At 38.8% G+C, this 19,889-nt stretch overlaps 1 protein-coding gene across 3 annotated transcripts in view; it reads left to right on the forward strand.

Moving 5' to 3' along the window:
- WARS2 (tryptophanyl tRNA synthetase 2, mitochondrial) overlaps window positions 1-19,889 on the forward strand; it is a 101,429-nt gene that overhangs the window by 70,936 nt on the left and 10,604 nt on the right. For all 3 annotated transcript variants that reach the window (XM_003793813.3, XM_023515515.1, XM_023515516.1), the window contains 2 exons: window positions 11,237-11,317; window positions 14,449-14,534. In XM_003793813.3, the coding sequence (XP_003793861.1) occupies window positions 11,237-11,317; window positions 14,449-14,534 (167 nt within the window). The remainder of the gene's footprint in view (window positions 1-11,236; window positions 11,318-14,448; window positions 14,535-19,889) is intronic.

Below are 19,889 nucleotides of genomic sequence, written 5' to 3' on the forward strand. Positions count from 1 at the left end.
AAGCAATCAGGCAAGAGAAAGAAATAAAGGATATCCAAACCAGGAAAGGGGAGGTCAAACTATCACTTTTTGCTGATGACAAGATGTATGTCTGGAAGCCCCAGAGGACTCCACCTAGAGACTCCCAGAATTACTAAATAAATTTAACAAAATCTCAGGTAACAAAATTATGTACACAAACTAGTAGCATTTCTAACGATAATAGCTAAACTGAGAGTCAAATCAAAGATATGATACCATTTGAAATAGCTACAAAGAAAATAAAATACATAGTAATATACTTAACTAAGGAGGTGAATGAACTCTACAAAGAGAACTGGGAAATACTGAAGAGGAATTTTCAGAGGATACAAACAAATGGGAAAACATCTTGCTCATAGATTGGTAGAATTAGCGTTCTTAAATATATATGCTACCCGAAGTGATTTACAGATTAAACGCAATTCCCTTCAGAATACCAACATCATATTTCACAGATTTAGAAAAAATTATTGTACATTTCGTTTGGAACCAGAAAAGAGGCCAAATAGCTGAGGCAATCTTGAGCAAAAGGAACAACTCTGGGGACATCACATCACCAGACTGCAAACTATACTACAAGGCTGTAATAACCAAAACAGCATGATATTGGCACAAAAATAGAGATATAGACCAATGGAACGGAACAGAGAAGCCAGATATAGAACAATCCACAACTGATCTTTGACAAAGCACACAACTATATACACTGGGGAAAAGAAGCCCTATTCAATAAATGGTGCTGGGGAAATTGGATAACCACATGCAGAAGAATGAAACAGGATCCTTATCTCCCACCACTCACAAATACTAATTCAAGATGGATAAAAGACTTAAATGTAAGTCATGAAACCATAAGAATTCTAGAAGAAAATGTTGGCAAACTCTTCTCAATATTAGCCCTAGGCAAAGAATTTATGAAGACCCCAATGGCAATCAAGTTCAAATGGAACTTGATTAAATGAAAAAGCTTCTGCACAGCTGAGGAAATAATCATCAGAACAAATAACCTACCACATGGGAGGAAATACTGCAAGCTATACATCCAATGAAGAACTTATAACCAGAATCTACAAAAACTCAAGCAAATCAGTAAGGAAAGATTAATCAATGCCATAAAAAAGTGGGCAAAAGACATGAGCAGAAGCTTTTCAAAAGAAGATAGACAAATGGCCAATAACATCGGAAAAGTGTTCACCTCTCTGATTATCAGGGAAGTGCAGATTGAAACCACAATGAAATAATTACATTACCCCAGTTAGAATGGCTTTTATTCAAAAATCCAGAAATAGTAGATGCTGGTGTGGATGCAGTGAGACAGCAATGCTTACACACGGTTGGTGGGGCTACAGATTAGGTCCACATCTATGGAGAAGAGTAGGGAGATTCCTCAAAGTATTAAAAATAGACCTACTATTTGAGCCAGCAGTTCCATTACTGGATTTTTACTCAAAGCAAAATAAGTCATTTTATCAAAAAGACTTATTCACAGCACGATTCATAATTACAAAGATGTGGAATCAACCTAAGTGCCCATAGATTCACAACTGGGTTAACATAATGTGGTTTGTGTCTACTGTGGAATACTAGTCAGCCATGAAGAAAGATGCTTTAAAGTCTTTTGCAACAATTTGGATGGAACTGGAGACCACGAACCTAAGTGAGGCATCTAAAGAATAGAAAAACAAAACCACAGGTACTTGCCATTAAATTGGAACTAACCGATAAGCACATATGTGCACAGAGGGAAGGAAAACTCAATGGAAATCAAGCAGGCACAGGGCAGACGAGGGGATGAGTGGAAACCCGACCTACGGGTACAGTGAACACTGGCTGGGCGGTGGGCGCCCTAATAACTCTGACTCAAGCATAACACAATTGGTATATGTAGCCAAAACTTTTGTACCCCTGTAATATTTAAAAATTAAAAACGAAAACAAAAACAAAAAAAACATCCAGTTCAGAGAAGCTCATCTTTCCTCTTCTGGATGCTAGCACTTCTAGTTTGCAGACAGGGAAAAGGTATTCTCTCCTTCAAAGATGTGCTGATAGGGCAGCGCCTGTGGCTCAGTGGGTAAGGTGCCTGCCCCTATATGGAGGGTGGGCAGCGGGTTTGAACCTGGCTCCAGCCAAACTGCAACAAAAAATAGCTGGGCTTTGTGGCAGGTGCCTATAGTCCCAGCTACTCAGGAGGCTGAGGCAAGAGAATCACCTAAGCCCAGGAGTTGGAGGTTGCTGTGAGCTATGATGCCATGGCACTCTACAGAGGGTGACAAAGTGAGAGTCTGTATCAAAAAAAAAAAAAAAAGATGTGCTGATGAATGGATGTGGGGAGAGAACTAGTCTAGGCTAGCTTTCTCTGAGACTGTGGGTTCCATATTCATGTTTATAGAGCAGGGTTCAGCTTCGCACTGGCCTCTGGATGACCAAAAATCTTCAATAAAACCTGCATCATCTCCTTTTAATGCTGTTGGTAGAACCGCCTTCAGCCCCTCCTCTGGGCTGGGTATTTCCTTGCCTGGCTCCACACTCACCAGGACACCACGCCAAGGCTCTTTTTCTTCCGCCGGCTTCATGCTCTACTGGGCTTGTCTTCCACAACTGTCAGAGCCAAGGAGCCCTGGCCTCCCTGTGCTGCGTCCTGCTTTACTTTTCACTGTCATCCTCATCTCCATCTCACTACATTTTCTCTATTTATTGTCTCTCTCCCCCCAATCCTATATATTATAAAAGCCACCAGAGCTGGGATGTTTGTCTACTTGGTTTACAGGGAAATCTCCTCTGCTCCTGAGGGCCTGGCACCTACTTAATGTTCAATAAATGCATGTTGTTCATGGGGGAAAAGAGACAGTTTCTGTAAGGCACTTAAATTTGAGGATTGTTATCCAGTAAAGCCTGGAAAAGCTAATGAATATATTGCCACAGATAAACACATACACAAAAAATAAGCAATATAAATAAGGTGGTAGTGACTTTTAAAGCAGGAACAGGCTCTTAGGAACTATTTAGCTCTGGAAGTATTGGACTAAGAAAAAGCATAGGGAACTCCAGATACGTACAGATGTTCATTGGCAGACACAAGTACTGACAGGAGGCAGACCCGCTGAAGAGAATGAGCATTCATCATTGATACAGAGCTCTTTTAATTAAAATCAGAACTCCAAACAAGGTTCCTGTTAAGGAGATTTGTCATGGGGATGATAAGAGTCTAATAAAAATAACAGCATGAAATTGCTCGTTTCCGAGAGGAAGCAGTAAATGGAAATTTGTGGTCTGAATAGTCTTCCAAGTGTCCTAACTAAAACATAAAGGACCTGATTGCTGGGAAGATGACATTTATATGGGAAAATGCAATATCCTAAGGGGCATACAGATTTGATTCAGGATTTACTGACCCAGTTAATTGCTTGAATGGGCTTGATTGATACCCTAGCTATATCTTTGTGGACCATGCTATCCTGGACTCATTTTGTTAATTAAATATGTTTTGAATTTTTAAGAAAGTACAGCAAAATACTGAGAATGATATAACGAATGTTCGTATTCCCAGCACCATGGATGAATATTGTTAGCATTTGTTGCATTTCTTTGGCTTATTTATGTTTTAAAAAGATTACAGCTGATGTAGCGTGTCCCTTTCCTTTATTCACAGTCAACTAAAATTTTGGATTTGGTGTGTATCAATCCTGCCCATTTTTCATACTTATTCTCATGTATAATTCCATGAGCAGTATACAGTATTTTTGTTTGTGCGGTTTAACAATTTCCCACAAGTGGTATAATATCGTAGTACCCTTCTGCAGTTTACTTTTTTTCACACAGCAATGTTGTCTGTGATTGATCCAGGTTTGTGCATATGAATCTTGCTTATTTCTTTTATTTGTTGTTATAGCATGCCATTATATAATTGTGCCACATTTTATTTATTTATTTTTATTTCCTTATTAACAAACCTTTAAGTTAATGTATGCATCCATTTAATAAATAGTTATTGAGCGCTTACCGTGTCCTGCATACCATGCACGGTACTCATCTTACATCAGTGAATAAATCAGACAAAAGTCTGTGTTGCCATGGTACTTACATTTTGTTGGAATAACATAAGATAAATAATAAGCTAGGCTTGATGTGGTGGCCCACACTTATAATCCTGACACTGGGGGGAGCTGAGATGGGAGGAGCAATTGAGGTCATAAGTTTGAGACAAGCCTGAGCAAGATAAGACCCCATCTCTACAAAAAATAGAAAAATTAGGCCGGTGCAGTAGCACACACCTGTAGTCCCAGCTACTTGGGAGGCTGAGGCAGGAGGATCACTTGAGCCCAGGAGTTTGAGGTTGATGTGAGCTATGATGATGGGACTGCATTTCAGTATGGATGATAGAACAACACCCTGTTTAAAAATAACAATAAATATAATGAATGTAATAAATAGGCCAAACTTTAAGTATATTAGAAGCTGATAAATGATATAGAAAAAGATTAAGGAGAATTGTGAGTGAGGTTGAAGGGAATAGATTACTATTTCAAACAATGTGGTCTGGGCTAGCCCCTTGATAAGATAATATTTAAGCAAGGACTTGAGGTGAGGGAGTTGGGCAGGTGAATATTCTGGAGAAGAGAATTCTTACCAGAGAATAAAGCTGGTGAAAAGCCCCTAAGGTGAAGGCCAGAATGACTGGAGAGGAACAGACGCGGGGAAAGGTAGGATTTGAATCAGGAAGGTTAGACTCCCTTGAAAAGGAAGAGACAATAGTGCCAGGTCTCACAGGCCATAATGAGGACTTGGGTTTTTACTCTGAGGAAATGGAAAGGAAGTGAAGCATTTTGAACAGAGAAGTGGCATGATCCATGTTTTAAGAGGGATAGTTAGGCTGCCTTGCTAAGAATAGACTGTAGGGTTGCTGGGGTGGAAACAGGGAGACCAGCTAAGTTGCTCATATAGTGCTCCAGGTGAGAACTGATGGTGCCTCAGACTGGAGTGCTGGCTATAGAAGTGGTGAGATTCAATATACAAAAGGTGCCCCAAAATGTGTGCACCTTTTAAGAAAGAAAAAACTGTATTATAATTGTAATGCTCAATATATGCCAATACCAAAAGATGAATACACATGACATTGAGCACCTCTTGTAATTGCAGAAGTGAAACATGACTTGAGTATTACAAATTTAATATAGTTTTTTCTTTCTTAAATGTGTGTATATATTTTTGGACTCTCTATATTTCGAAGGTAGAGGTGACAAGATTTGCAGGTGGGTTAGATATGGATGTGGGAGAATAAGGAGTGAAGAAAGACTCCAAGGTTTTTGCCTAAGCAACTGCAAAGCTGGAGTTGCCATCAGCAGAGATGGGACAACTGTGGGCAGGGAAGGCTAGGGACGGAGGATCAGAAATTTTGTTTGAGGTGTCCATTAGATATCCATGTGGAGATGCTGAATAGATAGCTGGATGGATGAGTCTGGAGTTAATCAGCAAGGTCTGGCTGAAGTTATAAATTCAAAAGTCATCAATTATATAGACTATATATTTAAAGCAATGGGATGAGATGAAATTGCAAAAAGAATGTTTTGTATAAAAGGAATAGAAGTAGGGAAACAAGGACTAAAACCTAGATGTCAGCAATGTTAAGTCAGGGAGTGGAGGAAGAGCCAGCGAAAGGAGACTTGAGAAGAGAAACTGTTGAAATAGAGAAAAGTACTACCAAAATGTACTACCAAAATGTAACACTTTGGGGGCAGCCAAGGGGGAAAAAATGGATCGAGGAGGAAGGAGTAATCAGTTTTGTCAAAGGCTGCTGAATAACTCAGGTAAGCTGACGACTTTACCCCAACCATTAGCACTGGTGACAATGAGCAATTTTAGCGGAGTGGAGCTTGGGTCTCATCAAACACAGTGGTAGCTCTGGTGTCTTTACCTTTCTTCAGTGATGGGAACCCATTCTCCCTCTTAACCATGTTGAAAGGATCTAGAGTAGGCTTTTATTGGGGGACCAACTATTCCTGTATGGAGTGATGCTTTTTCATTCTATTTTCTAATTCTCTAATTCTCACTTCAGTTATGTACACTCTAATGTTTATCACATCTATTGCATTTTTTATTTCATGACTCAATTTTTATATTAATATTTAAAATTTTTTTGATATAGACTTTATACAAGGACATAGGATAATGCAACATCATAAATGTAGACAGCCTAGTCCATTTTCTTCAACTGAAGACACCTCTGTAAATAGTACCCACAGTGCCCTTCATTCACTTTTCCAATTACTAACTTCCCCCTACCCTCAAGATAGCCTGTTTATAAAGAGTGTATAAATGAGGTTATTCAGTATGTACTCCTTTCATTCAGTATGTGTCTGGATTCTTTTATTCAATATTATGTTTGAGATTGATACATGTCACTGCATGTAATTATTCTTTCATCCCCATTGCTATCGTATTCTGTTGTTCGGATTGTTTAGAATTTGAATCTGTTAAAAATGTGTTTTTGCACATATATTTTGTGGAACATATGCACACACTCCTGTTGAATATATACCTAGAAATGGAATACCTGGGTCATAGGGTATGTTAATGTTGAATGTTAGTGGAAGTTGTCAGTTTTCCAAAGTTGGTTGACCAGTCAATGTCAACCAACATTCCACAGCAGTGTATGGGAGTAAATGTTCCATCCACTCAGCATCTTTGCCATAGTTGATACTGCTGATTTTTTTACTTTAATCATTCTGATGAATGTGTAGTGATACCATATGGTACCTTAAGTTTGCTTTTAATGCATATAATTTTCATTTCTCTGATGATTAATGATGTTGAATATTTTCTGATATTTTAATTTGTTGTTTGGATATCTTATGTTGTGTGAATTACTTATTCATAGTTTTGACTAATTTTATAGTATCATCTGCTTTTTTGTTATAAATTTGTAATAGTCCTTTACATATTTCATATAGATATTACAAGTACATTCTCCTGGCCTGTGACTTGCCTTTTCACTTTTTAAGTGGTGGTGTTTGATAAAAAGAATTTAATTTTGAAGCTGTTTAATTTACTAAGGTCTTTCTTTATGTTTAGCACTTTGGGGATCCTATTAGAAACCCTTACTGACTGACTAAAGGGAATTAAAAGTGCAGTCAACTGATATAATTTTTCTGAAATTTCTATTGTTCTTAGGCAGACATTTTAGTCTACTATGAAGACTATTAGTTCCTTACTAGTCTAGTTTATGTATCACCTGTCCTCTTTCATTCACTGAAACATCTGCAGAGTATCAAGGCTTATCTAACTCTCTTGTCTCTTCACTTTCTCTCTCTAATTTGGGGGGCTAGTTGAAGATGAAATCCGCTGACGAGGGAAGGCCGAGACTTTAGCACCCTGTGTGTCCTCACAGAAGTGTCTCTGTCAAAGTCTCTATAATAATCTGTAGGCCCCTAAAAAACAAGTGGACTTGGATCTGGTCACCCTTGGTAGAAAGGCTGATGGAACCATAAAGGCAGAGATATTTAGGTAGCTGATACATCCCGCAGAATCTAGAGATAGAAGCTGGATTCATCTGTTACCAGAGAAATGAAATTTCAAAAGACCAAACCCAGACCTGAATCTCAGTTTCCTAGTCTGGACCTCTTCAGTGCTGTTATATCCTGGATGTACAATAAATGATGACTACATTTTTCTTTTACACATGAAGGTAGATGATTCTTCAGATTAGAGGTGGAAGCTGACTTTTCTCACCAGAAATGGTATGTACAGTCAACTTGCATAAAGATAAGAGGTGGCATGAGAAAGAATAAAATAATACTTTCACTTTTTTTTTTTTTAAAGGCTTATATAACTCCAGTCTGGAAGAGTTTTTTGTTCCTTCCTATCAAACCCAGCAATTCTGTTGAGTAGATTTCTTACCATGTCTAGTCACCCTGTCATCTATTTTCTGAGATAACAGCGCCCATTAGATGTGATTTCCTCTAACTTTCTGTCTTCCACTCCTACCTCACTAGATAGATCCTCGTCTGCATTTATTTCCCTTCTCCTGTTTCAGTGGAAGATGTTTCAGCGATCCATTCTTTTGTCCAAGTTGGGAATTGTTCCTTTCTTCCTCTTTGAATTGTCCCCTTTCCCGACTCTTCAGTGGCTCTCCTCTGCTCAGAACGTAGCAGTAGGTTTATCCCAGCTTAAAAAACAAAACAAAATTTTTGCTCTGTAACTCCTATCAGTTCTCTCATCTCAATCCTTCCTTAAAAAATAAATGTCTTGCACATGTGTAAAAGTACATAGCACTGAATCCACCCACATGAGTAGTGCCTGTAAAGCTAGTGAAAAATAAATAGAGTGGGATGGATTGCGTCAAATTCAGTTTCCTGGTTGTGATAGTATGGCTAGGCAAGAGGTTGCCATTGAGGGAAACTGGGTGTGTGAATGTACAATTATCTTGAAAAGTTAAAAGTGTTTCTAGAAATGGTCTATAATAACAATAGGCACCATTTATTGAGAACTTACTGTGTGCAAGGTACTTTTGAAAGCACTGTCAGGAGGATGTTATTGTTAACTTCATTTCATCGATGACAGAACCCAGGACTGAGCAAACTAAGTCATTTACTCGAGTTGTAAGTGGTAGACCTAGCTTTCACCTAGCTTTCAGGTGGGGCTCGCCCCACCCCGGAGATAGAGCTCTTCACCACTCTGCTGTGCTTCCTGCATATCTGTCTTTACAACTTGTCTTACTCTTACTCTTCAGCCCACTGCAATTTAGCTTCCAGCCCAATTATTCCTCTAAAACTGCTTTTACCTGGATTACTAACACGTCAGTTGCCAGATATAGTGGTCCTGTTCCTTCTGAAGCCTTTGGTATCAGTCATACCTTGATAAATATTTATTAAGCACCTACAGTGTACCCAGCTACATCTTCCAGCAGCGAATAAGATAGGCCAAACTGCTGTAACTGAAGGATGCATGTCTTTACTTGTTGCAGTTGGAGTCAGCAATCTTTAGATCTTTTCTACTCATCACTGCTGACTTGTTTGTGGGCCGTACATAAGCCATTTTACGGTCCCATGCCTTTGTTCTCCTATGGCTAAAACAGGTTCTATAGCTTGCAGTTTCACAGCGTAAGTCAGAAAATACTATATTTAAGATTCCATTTTTATTTTTACCCCCAAGTAGAAATCTGAAACCTTCCAAGCAATTGTCATGAATATGGATGAAGCAAGAGAGCCAAATCTGGAAGTATACCACTCTTTTTATATAACTATTGAAGATGAATTATGAAAATGTAATTGCTCTCGACCTCTTGCCTACTTTTCTATAGGAGGATAATTTGAATTAATTGTATGCTCCCTATTTTGGAAACACCAGGAAGATCTCTGCAGAATATTAAGTAAGTTTCATTCCATATGTCCAAATAAAAAGCTACTCCAAGGAAAATACTTGACTTTATGGAGACATGGTGGTAGCTTTTTGCATATTACCAAAGCTAAGCATTTGAGGCAGAGTGAAAGAGGCGTCATCTTGTCTCTTTCCACGTGTCCATGGTTATATTCTGTGTTTTCATTCCTTTCTCTCATTTCAGTAAAGAAGAAAAAAGTTCTCTTCTATTTCTTCATGCCAAAGTCAGTTCTAGTTTTATTAGTTCTAATGGGAATGTGTTTTTCCTGATGATTGGAAGTAACTCTAATCCTCTTGCTTACATCCAGGGTTGCTGTTTTTGTCTGATAGCTGTTTGTTTACAGCAGTTGTTATCAATTTGCATGGACAGTGCTGTCAAAGTCACTGCCCTCAATGAAACCCAAATGCTTCTTGGAAGAAAGATGACAGATTCAGCCCAGGGAATTGCAAAACTTTAAAAGTGATTCCTTGTCAAACACGTGAAAAACAACTCTTCCCTCTATATAACTGCAGGAAAAAAAAAAAGAAGAAGAAACTATCTTACACCAGATGGCGATTCCTTGCTAGTAAAATAGGCCTGGGCTGATTCGGCTCCATTCCTTTATGTTCCTTTTGCAAAACCCACAGAGAACACATTTGGGGCCACTTTGCAGAGTTGGCAACAGTCTGTGCTTTTTAAGGAAATCATATGGCCACATAAAAGCCACGATCAATGAAGGGTTAGGATTCCCCAGGGTCCAGGAATGAGACGCGTAGGACTTAAATTCTAGGTCATCAGAGTATGGCCTGGGCACAAGAATCATCCTAGTTGTTGCCAGGTTTGGTTGCTTGATTAAATTTGGTTAAAACAAAAACAAATTTGGGAATTTTTTTTTATTGACTAGACCTCTTCATTAAGTGAAGTAAAGAAAGGAGGAAGAAGAGGAGGAATTAGGAACTTACTCCTAATCTCCAATCATCCAATACTCTTTGGGATGATGAGATGATAGAGTATTCCTAGCTTTCAAATCACTCCAGATTAAAGAGCTCAGCCTTTAAGTCCAGTATTTTTCTCTACCATTTACATATAAGGTAATATAGCTGCTTTTATATATTTAGAAGTCATGTAGGGGGGACTTGGAACCAGTTTGTATGAGTGCGTGTTTGTGTCTCCTTAATAAGCTAGGCTTCTCTTAAAAAATTGTATTTACTTATTTATGAATCATTATTTATCTAATTTTTTAGAGACAGGGTCTCTTGCTGTATTGCTTAGGCTGAAGTGCAGTGGTATTCACAGTCACTGCAACCTGGCACTCCTGGGCTCTAGTGATTCTCCCAACTCAGGCTCCCGAGTCACTGGGACTGCAGGTCTGCACTGTCATACCTGGCTAACTTATGAAATTTTTTGTAGAGATGGAGGTCTCACTATGTTGCCCAGGCTGGTCTGGAACTCCCAGCCTAAAATAATCATCCCACCTTGGCTTCCCAAAGCACTGGGATTATAGGCATAAGCCACAGTTCCTGGGCAACCTTGGCCTCTTAAAGATGGAATAGATATGTCAGGACATAATGAAACCCTCTCACTGAAGATGCTGAAGCAGAGTCCGGCCACCCACCTGCTAGGGGTGATGAGGAGAGGATTGAAACACTAGATTAGTAATCATGTCATTGGCTTTATGATTTCTGCTTCTCTGAAATCTGTGTGTCCTGAATCAGAGCTAAGCCCCCTTTACCTGTCTTTCTTTTAATAACCTTGATTTGGGGTATATTCAGCAATTTAAGGTAATACTTGTCTGTTTAGTTTTTTCCTCATATGCAAGACAACACTGGGCACTTTTGTTAATGTTCTATTTTATTTCTTTAGGTGTCTGAACACACGCAATTAAGTTGGATCCTTTCCTGCATGGTCCGATTACCTCGATTACAACATTTACACCAGTGGAAGGTAAATGCTAGTAATAGGATTGATTAAACAAAAAGGAAGTGCTTTTTCCCATCCTGTTCATCTTCATGTTAGGCCCTGGGCACCCAAGGACTTTCCTCCCTGGTCTTCTGCTCACTGGTGGCTGGAACCGCACCTTTAAGCTCTCTGCTTTAGGTCCCAGCAGAAAGTAAAAGGATTTTCCAGGATTTCTTCCCACTTAAAAAACTCCATTAATTATTTGTTTTTATCTGTGTATGGTTGAGTCAGAGTTACCTTTAGATAGACATGGTAATGATTTTGAACCTACTACGTTATGATTCTGGACTAGCAAACCCTGAAATCGCCTCCCACCCCACTGGAATTAACTGGCAGTAAGGAAAGAATGTTTTCATTGTGGGGAGAAGAGACAACATATTTTATTTAACATTTAAACAAGTTGAGTCCAGGCAATAGTTCAAACCCACAGAAAAATTAAGGCTGCACTTTTTCTAAGAAGTTCAACCGAGGAAGACAAATTGGATAATTCATAGTACTTTACTTCCATTTATTTTTGCAATTGGATAACCCCAGGGTAGGTAGCGCCCAGCTACATCAACACTAACTTCAATTTCAAGCTTTTTTCAAGCATATTTTCAGCACCATTGGTTTCCTCAAGAGCTGGTCTTTAGAAGCCTTCACTTAACACTACAGAAAGAAACAGGCAAAGCTTTAAACTGACAGAGCCCAAAAGCTATGCTCTGAATGTTGGTGCCTCCCACCTAACCCCCAAGATGATGGTGTCAGGAGGTGATTAGGTTATGAGAATGGAGCCTTTATAAAGGAAGCCCGGGAGAGGCCCCATCCATCCTATGTGGATACAGCTAGAGGGCACTGTCCAGGAACCAGGAAGTGGTTCCTCACCAGACACCAACTTTGCCTTAATCTTGGACTTCCCAGCCTCCAGAACTGTGAGAAGTAAGTTTCTGTTGTTTATAAGCCACACAGTTTGTGGTGTTTTGTTATTCCAGCACAAAGGGAGTAAGACTCTCAGTAAATAAGACAGTATTAGTAGTGCTGCAGATTCATTACTTGCCAAGAATTAGAAACAAAATTTCATAATGTTCTCTGCCATGTTTTGGTTTTAGCTAAGACTTTCTCATTTTATCGTAATACCCTACCACTAAGTTTAGTGCTGAAATCTCTTTTGTAGGAACTGAATACTAACTTAGTAGGGACCATTCCCACTTTAACATAGCATTTAAGGATTTCCTAACACATTACTAGAGAAGGTACTGATATTCTGGAAAAGCCTTCCCACTAGTCCATGATTTCTTATTTCTAGGAAAAACAGGGATGTCAAATCCTAGCATCATCCTAAGGCATGTTACGGCCTACTCCAGTCATTTTGTCTTGTGGTTCCTTCTCTGAGTGATAGGTCTGCTAGGTGCTGGAAATAGAGCAGTCAACAAGAAGCGTCTAGTGTACTTGCGAAGAGACGAATAAGTAATAAGAAAGTGTGAAAAGTGCTCTAAGGGCAGGACTCCCATGTTCTGGGAGGATCTGATAAAAGCACCCAGCTTGCTTTTGATTAGGACAATGAAGGGTGGAACAGTGACGTGGAAAAGGGGGTCAGGCTTGCTGAGGTCAGGGTTATTTGGAGGATTAATGGGTAACATAGGCAAGGCATTTGGGGATACATAATAGGCATTCAATAAATACTAATGTTTTCCACATCTCCCCCCTTCTCTTGTAATTTCAAACTCCAGTATGCTAATATAAAAAGACTGAAAACTTAATGCAGCTTTTAAAAATTGAGTTCTTTTCACATTTTCTCATTAACAAATTAAATTTTCATTCTCTTTACCTAGTGTTAATTGTGAATTAGCCATCATCATGGACGTTATAATTAGGGATGGATGTCCTGAGGGAACTCTATGCTAAACTTTCAAATTTCCTTTGAATGGCTTATAGCATTGGTTGCTGTGAGCCGGAAACTGTTTGCAGAATAATCAAAAAAGATAAGTTTGTAACTAAATTTTGAAGCACTGAAATTTAGATGGCTCAAGAGAGAAGCTATAGTATTTTCAGTCTGTGCCTTCAAGGCCATGTTTACATATTGGTGGGAGAAGCCTGACTTGTGAGCTCATGAGTTTGGTTCCTGGAATTGTGCAAGTTTATAAATTGAATTGTTCAGTTAATTCAGAAATAATCAGACTTGAGGGAAGTGGTTCATATTAATTAATCAAATAGGATTTATTTATATACCAAAATAGCCACTTATTTTACAAGAGATAATATGCCCAGGCCTTGACACAGCACACAATATTTGCTTTTAATAAATAGCTCTGCTCAGAGAACCCAATAACATGTCAGTAGTGTTCAGGTGCATCAGGAGAGTATTGCTGGGACTCATGGTTGATGGGTACATGCCCATGGTTTACAGACAGTACCTATTGCTCACCGGTTATTGACTATTTCCACTGTGATTTCTGGTGTTTCCATCAACTTCATTAAGGGACTGTTTTGGCTTGTACAACCTGTACTGATCTTTGGTGTAGCTCTACCTCACTGCCCCATGGTACTTAATCACCTAAAGATCAGGACAGATCATTAGGATAGGTCAACTTAAAATTTATCTTATTTAGTTTCATTTTTTAAATTGTGTTTTTTAATTTGTTTTTTTTCTTTTCTTTCTTAAGGTGTGATTTTAAAAGAACATTCCAGTTTTGTCAGAAGCACAGCGTGAGACTTTCTGGGAGGTCTCTACTGATAAACAATAGGGCTTTTGATGTCAACTCATGTTAATTTGTAAAAATTTAATTTCATGAGAATTTATGACCTATTTTATGACCTGTCTGTGAAATCTGGAATTTATCTGATTCAGAGCCTAGAATACTCCTATGCCCTTACTTAATAAAATGAATAAGAGATAGGAGCAGTGTAGGATCTTTCAAAGGGACAGTGGTGAGATGGATTCGCCCCGTTCCTGCCTAAGCCTGGGGCATGGAGACAAGCCAGCCAGAGGATGGCTAGTTTTGCTAAAAGGAACCAAGACAGAATGTTATTACAGGTGGCTTTAGATTAAACTATGCTTGCTTTAAAAATTTTTTAATTTAGCAATTTAATTAGGTTCAAGTCAGATTTCTTCCCTCCTCTCTTTTCACCCCCTACAGGCAAAGAGCTCCAAGCAGAAGCATGATGGAACGGTGGGCCTGCTCACGTACCCAGTACTCCAGGCAGCTGACATTCTATTGTACAAGTAAGAAGAGTCCACCCCTATCTTATTCATACTGATGATGATGAGGCAGTGTTTTAACTCATCCAACAAAGACATGGGCAAGGGAGATGCAGAAAGGATCAAACACACAAATCAGTTTATATCTATTCCCTAGAAATAGGTGCTAGATTATAGAAGTATGTTTCAATGAAAAACTAAAAAGATAACATTTAAATAGTACTTAGTATGTGTTGGGAATCATTCTAAGTGTTTTACCAACATTAACCCTCCCGAAAACTTTGTAAAAGTTTGCACTGTTAGCATCCCCATTTTACAGATGAGGAGACTGAGGCATAGAGTGTTAGTAGGCTGCCCAGAGTCTTGTGACTAGCAAGGCTGGGAACCAGGATTTCAGTCTATACTCTGAATCAATATGCCACAGACACTTCTCCAGTAATAATTAAACTTCAAGTGTTTTAAATGTTGATTTTGTAGATAATCTGGACTCTCAAGCAATGTTGTCCTACAGAACTTGCCATGATTGTGGAAATGTTCTCTTATCTGTGCTTTCTAATACTGTCGCCCAGCGCTGTTCAACCTGCAGCAGCCACAGTGCTGATTTTGTGAGGACTTCTTTGCTTTATGCATGGGCCTCTTTTTGCTAATCAGCTTTTGTTAGTGTTTGTGTATTTACTGTGTGGCCCAACTCACCTTTTACTCTTCCAGTGTGGCAGAAAAGAAAAAAGATTGGACATTCCTTTAGCCACTAGCTTCAGGTGGCTACTGGACACTTGAAATGTGTTGCTAGTGCCACAGAAGAACTGAGTTTTAAATTTTATTTAATTTTAATTAATTTAAATTTAAACAGCCAACTAAGGCTAGTGGCTATTATTTTAGACTTACAGGTTGACAAGTTTTTAAACATGATATAGACTATCTTTACTCTTCCTGGACCCATAGTCCGTACAGTCAGCTACTGCTGCCACTTAAAGGCCTCAGAACTATACAAGCAAGAGTGCTGAACCTCGTGCTGCTGGCCAGGGCTTCCCATCTCATCCCACTCCCTGCTATCCCTGCATCATCCTCCCTTGGGCCCCACTGGGGTTTCTAGAAATAAAGCCTCCCAACTGACAGGCACTTAAGAGCCTTAGCCATGCTACTGTGAGAGTTTCTGGGGGTTAAAGAAACTCTATCAAGAATGTTTTTGTATCCCCTTACCCCTAAAGCTCTAATTCTTCCCTATGAAAACTTTGCATGTAAGTCTGATAACAGTTAGGATGGAAACAAGACAGAAGAGCTGCTGCTTAACCCAACTACTAGGGAATGTCCATGGGTACATGCAGCCTGTCTTTAATTCTGATTAGGACTTATAAAGATTATTTTTCTATTTGTGTATTAACTTGAAGGCTGGACATTTGGTAACATTTATTATTTGTAATAGGTGACTTTTGACTTACTTGGGGGAAGTCTAGAACACTTTTCTCTAACAGATAGCATATGAAAGTCTAATGAAATGTCTCAAAAATACATTTCCTAAAGGAGCAGGTTATTTACTTTAAAAGATCCTGCAAAGAATCTTGATTTTCTCACCTATAAAATAGGAAAAATTATTCTGTATAGAATCGTTGGAAGATTGAAATGAAATATGGGCCAGGTAGGGCTGTGACTGGGAGCTAGCTGTTCCTTGGGTATAATTGCTGATAGTTATGTCTTGAATGACTAAAATCTCGTATCTAGTTTTGTTTTCAAGACCCACTTCTTTATAGAACCAAAGTCTAGCCTGGTTTGGTGGCATGTACCTGTAGTCCCAGTTACTAGGGAGCCTGAGGTGGGAGGATTGTTTGAGCCCAGGAGTTCAAGTCTAGCCTGGGAAATACAGAGAGACTCTGTCTCAAAACAAAACAAACAAACAAAAAACCACAAAGGATGAACATTTTCAGCACTAGAATAGGAAAACAAATGAGCATGGTAGTGATACCGGAATTTCGTCTTCAGTAAATTCTCGTCTCAGTGATTTGAAGAATGAATCCACAGATCAGTGGTAAGACAGGATGTATTTACAGAAAAGAATACAGAAACACCAAAACCCAAGTCGGGAGAGAAAAGCGCTCTCTCTCTCTCTCTCTCTCTCTCTCTTTCTCTCTCGTCTGTCTCTCTCACTCCCGGCTCTTTGTCTAGGGTTATATATAGTCACATTGGGCCCTCTGTAGTTACATTAGTTACATGGGGCTCCACAGTTACATTTAGCATGTCTGTGAGTGTCTGGTCATGAATGAAGGGCTACAATTCCTTTCATTCCCAGGCCTAGGAAATTTGTATGAAATTAACCAGGCCCAGGAAATGGGGGGTTCCCTGTACAGCCCCAAGTGCAAGGGGAGGGAAACCTAAGGTGCTGGTGTCTCCCCCGTTGTTGTCTGGCCCCTCCAGCTACTGGAGCCTCCTGCAGGGGAGGGAGGGCGGCCTGCCTGCCCTCCAGCCCACTACTTCCTCTGCTTGCTGCCACCGCACCAACACCACCAAGGCAGAGGCAGCTGGTCCACACCCACATCCAGCTCCATTGAGCTGGCTGGGACGCCACTTGTCCTTATCAGTTGATATTTCCTAACATTTCAAGAGGTATAATAGAGGAGCTCTCTAAGCTCAGGTCTATGAAAAAGGGTAAACTGTAAAGAGAGTAAATACCCTCTTTTTTTTTTTAATTTCAGGTTAATATGAGTGTAGAAACAACCAGGTCACAATATTTGCATTTATTAGGTAGAGTCTCTCTTGCAGTTGTGTCCCACACCCAAAGGTTTGCCACGCACCCCTACATTGTGCCCATTAAGTGGAAGCACCCTAAACCCCCTGTCTCCTCTCCCTTCTCCCTCATTCCCCCTTCCCCCAACTTCAATTGAAATGAGTTTTTCTCCTCTGTGGATGTGAGTTAGTTCATCTAATGGCTTCATATTAGTATTGAGTACATTGGATATTTACTTTTTCATTCTTGTGATACTTTACTAAGAAGAGTGTGTTTCAATTCCCTTCAGGATAATACAAAAGATGTAAAGTCTCCATCTTTTTAATGGCTGAATAATATCCCATGGTATACATATACCACAATTTATTAATCCATTCCCAGGTTGGTGGGTATTTAGGTTGTTTCTACATTTTGGCAATTGTAAACTGAGCTGCGATAAACAATTTAGTGCAAATATCTTTATGATAAAAGGATTTTTTTCTCAGTAGATGCCTAGTAGTGGGATTGCAGGGTCAAATGGGAGGTCTAATTTGAGTTCTTTGGGGATTCTCTATACTTCTTTCCAAAAAGGCAGTATTAATCTGCAGTCCCACCAACACTGTAAAAGTGTTCCCTTTCTCCACATCCATGTCAGCGTTTGCAACTTTGAGACTTAGTGATGTGGACTAATCTTACAGGGGTTAGGTGATATATCGCAGGGTGGTTTTCATTTGCACTTCTCTGATGACTAGGGACAATGAGCATTTTTCCATGTGTTTGTTAGTCATTTGTCTGTCTTCCTCAGAGAAGGTTCTAGTCATGTCTCTTGCCCAGTGATAGATGGTATTGTTTGCTCATTTTTTGTTGATTGATTTGAGTTTGCTGTAGATCCTAGTTATCAATCTAGGATCAGATTTGTAACATGCAAATATGTCTTCCTATTCTGAAGTTTATCTGTTTGCTTTGATTGTTGTGTCCTTCTCTGTGCAGAAACTTTCAGTTGAATTAAGTCCCATTTGTTTATTTTTATTGATATTACAATCGCTGCAGAAGTCTTCTTCATGAAATCCTTCCACAGGCTGACATCTTCAAGAGTTTTCCCCACACTTTCTTTGAGGATCTTTATCATTTCATGCCGTAGATGTAAATCTTTATTCCATCTTGAATTAATTTTTGTGAGTGATTAAAGACAGGGTCCAGTTTCAGTCTTTTACATGTGGGTATCCAGTTCTCCCAGCACCATTTATTGAGTAGGGATTCTTTTCTCCAGTGTATGCTTTTTTTTGGTTTATCCTTTATCAGATGGGCTGGGCGCAGTGGCTCACGCCTATAATCCTAGCACTATGGGAGGCCGAGGCGGGTGGATTCCTTGAGCTCAGGAGTTCAAGAGCAGCCTGAGCAAAAGTGAGACCCCATCTCTACTAAAAATAGAAAAACTGAGGCAAGAGGATCATTTGAACCCGAGAGTTGGTGATACCATGGCACTGTACCCAGGGGGACAGCTTGAGACTCTGTCTCAAAAAAAAACAAAAACAAAAACAAAAAACAGATCAGATGTCTGCAAGAGACTGGTTTTTATCCCTTGGTTTTCCATTTGATCCCAAATGTCTATGTCTCTATTTTTGTGACAGTATCATGCTGATTGGTCTTTGTAGACTTGTAATATAGCCTAAAGTCTAGTAGAGTGATACCTCCAGCTTTATTTTTATTACTAAATTGCCTTGGCTACACGGGGTTTTTTTCTGGTTACATACAAAATGAAGAACTTTTTTTTCCAATTATGTTTGTATCCTAATGGGGATTGACTCTGTAGACTACTTTGGGAAGTATAGGCATTTTAGCAATGTTGATTCTTCCCAGCCAGGATCACTGTATACTCTTCCATTGTTAATGACTTCTGCAGTTTCTTTTCTGATGGTGTCATAATTCTCTTTGTAGAGGTCCTTCACCTCTTTCATTAGGTATATTCCTAAGAATTTTATTTTCTTTGAAGTTACCATGATGGGAATTATGTCTTTGATTAGCTTCTCAACCTGCTGTTGTTGGTATATACCAAGGTTACTGATTTGTGAACATTGATTTTATACCCTGAGATTAAAAATACAATTATATTAGGTAAATATAAAAAGGGATATCTTAGCTGTCGTATGAGAAATTCATGTGGGAAAGATGAATTGGTAGAAAAATTTGGTAGAAAAATCCCTACCAAAATTGAGATAAAAAGAGAGAAATTTAAAAAAAGAAGAAAGCATAAAAGGGGCTGAAAAACAGTAACAAAAGTGGAGGAGCCCTTGCTATTGAAGAAAGTAAAACTAAAAAAAAAATACAACCAAAGAAAGAAACAAACCAAAAAAAAAACAAAAAAAACTCAAAGAAATATATGTATGTGTATATGACTATATAACTATAGTACATATAGAAATATATGTATGTGTACATAACTACATAACCATATAACTATATATACTATATATATTATGTATATAACATAAGGTACATAATGTACATATGTAGTATAATACAATATATACTATATATAATGTACATATATAATACAATATATACATATGTAGTTATGTACATATGTAGTATGTATACAATGTATGCTATATATATTATGTATATAACTATATATATATATATATATAAAACTATAATATATATTGCAATATATTGCCTGG

Source organism: Otolemur garnettii, unplaced genomic scaffold, assembly GCF_000181295.1.
Source record: "Otolemur garnettii isolate 467f Iridium unplaced genomic scaffold, OtoGar3 scaffold00073, whole genome shotgun sequence".
Lineage (NCBI taxonomy): Eukaryota > Metazoa > Chordata > Mammalia > Primates > Galagidae > Otolemur > Otolemur garnettii.